We start from the raw sequence: 7,853 nt of genomic DNA, 5'->3' as shown, positions 1-7,853 counted from the left end.
AGTCCCATAAACCGTTTCACGAAACATTGACACCTAGTGCCCCTGGAATGCTGGGATTTGTAGTTTTTACTCTGGCACGTAAAAGCAAGATTATTGTTTACAATTAATTCCTGGGGTCGCATGACCAACGGGGACCAATCCGAGTAGAGTTTAATTGAGTATGCGCCTACATCAAACTGAGGCTGCTGAGGGTAAGAGTATATTTTCATTATATTCATATAGGTGTGGGGTCGTGTTCCATGCAATACAGTATAGACTAATGTCTCTTTAAATGCATATATTTAAAACATTTATAGAATGTATTTTCAAGTCAAATTGGTGGCATTTGTGTTCATTGACACCATACAGTACATCAACCCCTCTCTGGACATGTATCCACTATATGTATGTATGTATGTATATATATATATATATATATATATATATATATATATATGTATATTACACCTCAGCAGTGGGTAGGCAGTTTTTCCTTGATCACAAAATAATTATTGTTAAATTGCATGCTTAATAAAATAAAAATAAAAGGAGCACATCCCTAGGACCAGGTTAAGTCTGCTATAACTATAACACTGTAACCTTAAGCTAGTCCACAAGATGAAAAGCAGATTTGTGACGCACAATGTGTGAAAAGGTCGAGTAAATGTAAGTATTACATTACGTTTATTTATATAGCGCCAACAGATTCCGTAGCGCTTTACAATCAAGAGTCAGTGGAAAATCACAAGCAATAATAAACTGGAGGAGAAAAGGAGGAGAGAGCCCTGCTCTTGGGAGCTTACATTTTCTGTATGTGTAAAAAGCAGCTTGGATGCAAAATTGACAACTGGTCTTATCTTATCGCCATAGCAATCAGTGGGATTCTTCTGTTGGTTGGACCATTACACTGATGGCTATAGTTAAGACTACTTTTAATTCTTTGGTTTAGCATTAGTTATATATATAGAGAGAGAGAAAAGCCTTAAAAACAGCTTACAACTTACAAGGAAACTTGTATATGTTTATGACAAGTTAAGCTATATACTAATACATACTGTGCGTCATATTATCATTATCTTTTATTTATATAGCGCCAATCCTTTCCGCAGCGCTTCTTACAATACATATACTCAAGGAGGATGGCAAGACTAGAACTGACAGATTAAGACAAATCGATACACTAGGTAGAAGGAGCCATGTATACATATACACATTATATAATTATATCAGACCTTGTAATTTACTGCTATGAACTTGTTTATCATGATCTTGATTCCAACAAACTGTAATTGGAGCATATGTGTAAGATTGTAGCCAAACACGTCCTTTACATGTAAATCAAACTCATTTTTATTTCATTGTTGCTTATGATTAAGAGCGGTTTAGCAGCTTGAAACATGTAAGGCATTTGTATCTTCCTGCCTTTGATTCCTCATCTTCCCAATTTCTGTCCTGTCTATGGTTTCCTTTTTTTTGTGTGGTTTGCACTTGAGATGAGGATTGCATGTTAAAGAAACAACATCTAGGCAGAAAATAAACATGGGCACAAGTATGCCAACCTTTTGGCACCTCTGGTACACGAGGATAGATGTGCTTGACCCGGCATGCACCCACTGTTTCATCCAGTCTATGCGCTTTGTAGCATTGCATTCTGGCGCATAGTAGAGCGGATCGTGGCTTTTTATGTAATCATGTTTGCAGGTTTATCAGAAGTAGCTGACGGCATAAAGGTAGAACCTACTAGTTATGATAATCTATTTTATTTCTAAATAAGGAGAAGAGTGCTTATCATAGGTTACAGTTCTGCCAGGAACAATCCATATTTACGTTTTGCTTTTGTTCAATATTTTTAGGTCCCACTTTAAGTATTTGGCCGACAGTAAGCATGAACAAGATGAAAAATGAAGAGCAAAAGACTGAGATGATCTTGAATTATGCATTGGAGATTATCTACATGTTGACCGGAGAGGTGAGGACTGTGTAAGAAAAGCATCGCTCCTGTATCCTCCTTGGCTGTTGATTTCAAACGTGAAAAATAAAATTGAACTTTTTGTTTTCATCGTCATTAAAGGAAACCCAGACTTTTTCATTTTTCAGGATAACATTATTGGTTTGTCAAGACGAATTTCTTGCCTATATAATGTATGGTACAAGGAAGCTGTTAAGTTTACACCTGGACAAAGGTTTGGGTTTGCATTGTGTAAGTGACTTGTGTATTGGCGTGTAAACCAGGGGTGGTTCGACCTTAGGTGCACTAGTCCTTGACTAGAGTTGTGTATACAGAGCAATTTTTGGGCAATGTGGTTAAAATGAATTACATACACACATTCTATTTGCTTCCGTAGTGATTGCATTGATTTCCAACTATGCTTTGCAATCGAGATTTGTATGTAACCTAGGGCTGCACCCGGAAAGTTTCATTAAGGGAGCACTGTTACTGCACAGTCAGCAGATAAGGAGTAGTTTTGAGACACTATTATGTGTTTACAGAGGGACACATTAAAATGAAATCCTTCTTTTTTAGAAATATACCATTGGGAAGAAGTGTTCCAGGCATAGAAAAAATAATATTCGACTGGTGACTGAAGAGGTGAGCACTATTGTGCCATTATACACAATCCCATTCATATTTCATTGGGCACGTTGGACTGCTTTTTGCATGGACTCCAGTGTTACTACATATAAGTTGAAGCAGACATTTTTTAGTTATTGAAGTCTATTGCCTCATTTAACGCATCAGAAACCAGGAAGCATAAGCAGGTTAACCTCTTGCATGTGCTCTGTAGCACTCCCATTGAAGCCGCAGCCAGTAGCATGTATGCCAGCAAAACGTACGCTATATCTCCGGGCAGTGTATGCTGTTTGTCCGTTACAAAATTGTGTTTTCCAACACTAGTTTTTCTGTGTAAATTTAGGAGGATATGATAGTGAAATTGACTATTATGAACCATTGCATCCTTGTTGAAATGCTAAATTTAAAAAGTTAACCTCAACTGTTTTATCACTTCTTATAGTGGCTAACCGATTTTGGAATAAAATTTCAATATTTGGAATTCGTGAACTGCCATTCCACGTTAAGCTATGGAACAAACAAAATGTACTAAATTTTATTCATTGTTTCTGTTACACATTGAAAAACAAAATGTTTCTTTGAACAATATATATTCTTATTGGATTGGATCTGCTAAGTTTATTGTGTAGCAATTCGGATGGAGTCATCTGTGCCGACATGAATTACGATTTTGGGTTTTTCATAGGTACCTATAAAGTGCGATGATGTCGCAATCTTTTTCACCAAGGACGAATGGGAGTACTTACAGCAGCACAAGGAGTTTTACCAAGATGTGATTAAGGCAAACAAACAGGGCTTTAATAGCTTTCCGGCTCACAACACCTCAGGTAACACTGCATTTGAATAATTAGAAAATACACAAGAAAATTGATTTTACTTTAAAAGAAAATTGATGACAGTCTTAACTATTCTCGATCAGATTCTACTTTTTATGACATTTGACGTCAGTCTTCTAGGCTTCCCTTGTTCATGCTCCAAACAGAGCAACTTAGCAGGCTAGAATGACATTAACAGATGGTTCACTGTCAGTAGGGGGCACTGCACTAGGAATCGTTGGACAAGACACTGGAAGTCTCAAGTGCTAGCCTGCTGGGCTGTCTCTGTGAATACATGTTACATTAATAAATTCACATTGTTATTGAGACCATGCCGCCTTGTTTCCATTGCTCTAATGGAGTAGTTTGCAATGAGGCATTGGGAACCACCAGTAACGTAAACAGGTTTCTGTTTGAAACAATTAATTTATCTAAAAGAAAAGCATCAGCAAGCAAACACTGTTTGAATGATTGTTCTCTGATGGATAAAATAGGCATGACCGCTTCTTTAAAAACTAGCTCTGCAGTGAGTAGCTTTGCCTTTTTAGCAGACATCATGGGAGGCAACATGTAATAATAATATTGCATGTTAGTGGCATGACCACATCAGCCATGTTTTCATTTTTACATATTGCTGACCAGCCTGGATAAAATGCTGCTCTGCAGCAATATGTAAAAATGATGTGTGTCCTGGAAAACATGGCCGATGCGGTCACCTTACTTGTTAGGCAGTATGTAAATGGTGGATTTAGTTAATGATACGTGTTTATATTTATTCATACACGTTTACAAAGTTTTTTCGTTTAAATTAAACTCAGCACTATAAAAGAGAACATAAAGGGGTTTTTGTCCTAATTTGAGGAATGTTTATGCAGTATGGGAACGTTACTCACCATAATCAAAATGTCTTTTAAACCCCAGGTACTATCCCAGCACAGATTGGTAGAAACATAGATATACCCAAAGTGACCCTACTCACACCTCGGCGTAGACACCGCTTTGTTAAAAGGACACGTCTGCATTTACCAAAATCCCCGCGGTTCACCCAGCTTGTACGCAACATTACTAATCTTGGAAGACGAGTAGCAAAAATTGACCGAAATATTTCCCACATCCTAAAGCAGTTTAAAAGGAAGAGTGCAACATATGATGAACAATACCCGGAGGGTTGGGTTTGTGAAAAGCTTGGTATCCCAAAGCATTTTAAAGAAGACGAGGTGATGTTAGGAGATTGCCAGGACCCAGAATACCAACCCTGTCAAACAACACTCCCAATATCTTCTTTTGGTCCTTTCTCTTACACGCATGATGTTATTGAACCACAATGTAAAATGTATGTTCAGACACAACCTGTTGACGACTCAACACCTCTTAATAGCCCTAATCTCACTGTCAATTCTGAGGTTTCAGAACTCTCTCAAACTTTCAGTCCCTGTACAGCAGATTCAACTGGCGAAGCGTTACCAGACACCCCTCCGTCTGCAGTGTCCACAGTGTTACATACATCCTCAAAGACATCACTGAGCACAGTTGCTATTGACGCTCAACCTGATAAAACCTCTTCTAATTTATCAAGAATTTTAGAAAAGAAGCAAGCACAACTCAACAATACCAATGCAAAAGATTATCCTGGAGAAGCAGCGTCCCACCCCGATGGTCCAGCAGCACTGCGCACTACAGCACGATTACCAGTTACGTCGAGCTCATCCAGTAGTGATGTTTCAACTGTTAAATGCCCAGCATTTATAATTGTATCAAAAGTTGCAGAGGATCAGCAACCACAGTTTGAGAGCCTCCGTACTCCAGATTCTGTGGGAGAACCCTTACCGGATATTCTACTAGCAAGCATGTCTGCAGGGTTGTTGAACAACTTTAAGATGCAGAGTCGTGGACAACCCCATCGATACGCTCAGCTGTTATTTCAACACCATGTACCATATTCACTATATAAGACGTGGACACACAATACCAATTATGATGGCTCTCGCGGCAAGCATGCGCTACCTAAAAATTTAAAACGTCTAATTATTAATGAAACCTCAATGGCATTTAAAATGACTCCACCTGTGTTAAAAAAAATAAAAGACACTTTAAATGGACTGCTACGAATTCCTAGAACTGGGGGCTGGGATTCAAATTCTAATTTTGTTTGAGTTTTTTTTTAAACCAATGTATATTGGAAACAGAGACAAATGTTAAAAAAATGTACTGTTTACACACGGTAAATTATTTTTAAAATTATTTTTATTACATTATTATTAACTAATAATATTTATATGAAAAATGGACGTGCGATTGCAAAAGCATATACATAGGATGCAGTTATTTTGATATCTGAGGAGCATTTAATACATTTTCATGTAGCATATGTAAAAGAGTTGTTAAATTAACAGTAGGAAAACCATTCCTAAGTCGATATTATTAAGTAAGGTATTGTAAGGTATTTAATGTATGCGTGTAAAAACACATGATATATAGATAGAACATACAGAAAGCTATAAAAATATACAGAAAGCCCCTTTAAAATATTTTACAAACTGCTAAACCTTTTCATAGTTACGGTAGATTTCAGATAATACAGTTTAAAAAAGGGCTTCCTTTTTTTCCTCGCTGTATATTTACACATAACGTTGGAACTACTTAGTATTAAAAAAATCCGATTTAAAAAATCCGAGATACATTTGCCTCAAAAAGAGCGATTCTAACCATACATTTCAAGACAACGTCCCAGCTGTAGAATTAAAAAAAAATGAATATTTTTTATTTTTAAATTATATAATGCTTGTTCAATTCAATTCCTGAGCACTTTAGAGTGATCGAATTTTGTATTTAACTGGGTACACCTATAGAAAAAGAAGTGCTTATAGCCATGCAGCATAATTAGTTAGAATCACTGCTAAAGTAAGCACCCTGACTTAATGCTCAATACTCTTTGTGCATAATGTTCCCAAAGTTCTGTAACACAACACATATGACAACCTGGGTAAATTTTGGTCTGTGGCAAAAGCAACATTTCTGATCACTTTCTTGTTCTAAAGGTTTCTCGCTCACTCCACACTTACGAAGACAGTTAAAACAATCAGCAACTTAACTATAAGGGAAAGATTACTCAATGGTCATGAGTAATCATGTAGATCCTGAGAAACTCATAATTGGAAGGCTGCTTTTGTATCCACATACATATTTTTTATTCATGGTGTTCATTGTGTATACTATGGTTTAGACCATTTTCTCAGTGCTGTTCTTATCTCTGTATTTCTTAGAGTATATATTATTGGATTTAAGAATGGAGTCACCACAGCATACAGGAGAGAAAGGGATTTGGTAACCGCTGGAGAATGTCCTGTGGTTGGAACCATGTAGAGAGAAATCATTGTCCCATAAAACATGCATACAACTGTCAGGTGAGAGCTACAGGTAAGGAAAGCTTTATGTCTACCATTAGTGGTTGGAATCTTCAGGATGCAGAGTGAAATACAGATGTAAGTTACTGTGATAAAAACAAATGGAGAAAGGAACAAAAAGGTAGACGCTAGAAGGGCTTCTAGTTCCACAGAGGCAATATCAGAGCATGCAATACTTAGCAGAGGTGCAAGATCACAGAAGAAATGGTCAATGATGTTGGAATCACAAAACTGCAAGCGAGAGATCATAACAACAGAAATAACTGGTATAGTCCAGCTCAAAATCCATGACCAGGTAACTAGGCGAAGACGAAGTCTACAGTCCATGAGAGATGAATAACGCAATGGGCAACAAATGGCAAGGTATCTGTCATACGACATTACTGTAAGGAGAAGACATTCTGCGCTTCCTGCACAAGCATAAATATAGAACTGTAAAATACAACAAACTAAAGATATGGTGCCAGATTCCTTCCAGATAACATACAGCATTAAAGGAACAATATTGGAAGTGAGCATAATATCAGATATGGAGAGGTTGCCAAGGAAGAAATACATGGGAGAGAAGAGTTGGGGACTTGTTGATACAACTGAGATGATTAGGGCATTACCAACTAAAGTCATGCTATAAAGGATTAGGATGAGAAGGAAAACATGTATTTTGAACCCATTAAGATCTGGAAATCCTAGAAGTAGAAATTCCGTGACCTCGGTCCGATTCTCTACATTCATCTTCTGCATAAAGAAAACAGCGAGATTATTGGTGTCAACTTCTACTATGATAGGCTTTTTAAAAACGAACAACGCTATTCATATTACAAAATCAAATTTCACATAAGCCAAACATCTTGTGTGGGTAATTTACATGACCAATATCCATAGTACACAGATTTTAAAACCGAACCTAAGGTTAAAAATAGGGCCTTATCTTCATTACTTGTTTTAATACCAATCATCAATTCTATATGCATATAGTGGGTCAGAACAAAATCAAATACTATGTCAATATGGAAATATCTAAAGCTAAGACACATATACACAAGGTACTTCACTTTTCGATTTGCTATGCATGGTTAAATAACC

General features: G+C 36.9%; 2 protein-coding genes across 2 annotated transcripts; one reads left to right on the top strand and one right to left on the bottom strand.

The window, feature by feature from the left end:
• The first annotated feature begins 8 nt into the window (after positions 1–8).
• Positions 9–5,767, top strand: LOC128492255 (uncharacterized). The gene is made up of 5 exons (XM_053464741.1): positions 9–191; positions 1,833–1,948; positions 2,504–2,569; positions 3,237–3,378; positions 4,288–5,767. Exons 1-5 carry the CDS (start codon positions 161–163, stop codon positions 5,517–5,519), a joined length of 1,587 nt encoding a protein of 528 aa, XP_053320716.1. The 5' UTR covers positions 9–160; the 3' UTR covers positions 5,520–5,767.
• Positions 5,768–6,578: 811 nt separating this feature from the next.
• Positions 6,579–7,513, bottom strand: LOC128491410 (olfactory receptor 11L1-like). Its single transcript, XM_053463733.1, has one exon. It carries the CDS (start codon positions 7,509–7,511, stop codon positions 6,579–6,581), a length of 933 nt encoding a protein of 310 aa, XP_053319708.1. The 5' UTR covers positions 7,512–7,513.
• Between the last annotated feature and the right edge of the window lie 340 nt (positions 7,514–7,853).

The sequence above is a fragment of the Spea bombifrons genome, chromosome 4 (genome assembly GCF_027358695.1).
Source record: "Spea bombifrons isolate aSpeBom1 chromosome 4, aSpeBom1.2.pri, whole genome shotgun sequence".
Lineage (NCBI taxonomy): Eukaryota > Metazoa > Chordata > Amphibia > Anura > Pelobatidae > Spea > Spea bombifrons.
The sequence above is the reverse complement of the archived record's forward strand: the minus strand, read 5'-3'. Positions and strand labels throughout refer to the sequence as shown.

Coding starts and splice junctions, on each gene's coding strand:
- LOC128492255 (XM_053464741.1), top strand. CDS start 161: ATGCGCCTACATCAAACTGAGGCTGCTGAGG. Junction 1,949..2,503: donor TCTACATGTTGACCGGAGAG/GTGAGGACTGTG, acceptor CTTCTTTTTTAG/AAATATACCATTGGGAAGAA. Junction 3,379..4,287: donor TCCGGCTCACAACACCTCAG/GTAACACTGCAT, acceptor TTTAAACCCCAG/GTACTATCCCAGCACAGATT.
- LOC128491410 (XM_053463733.1), bottom strand. CDS start 7,511: ATGCAGAAGATGAATGTAGAGAATCGGACCGAGGTCACGGAATTTCTA.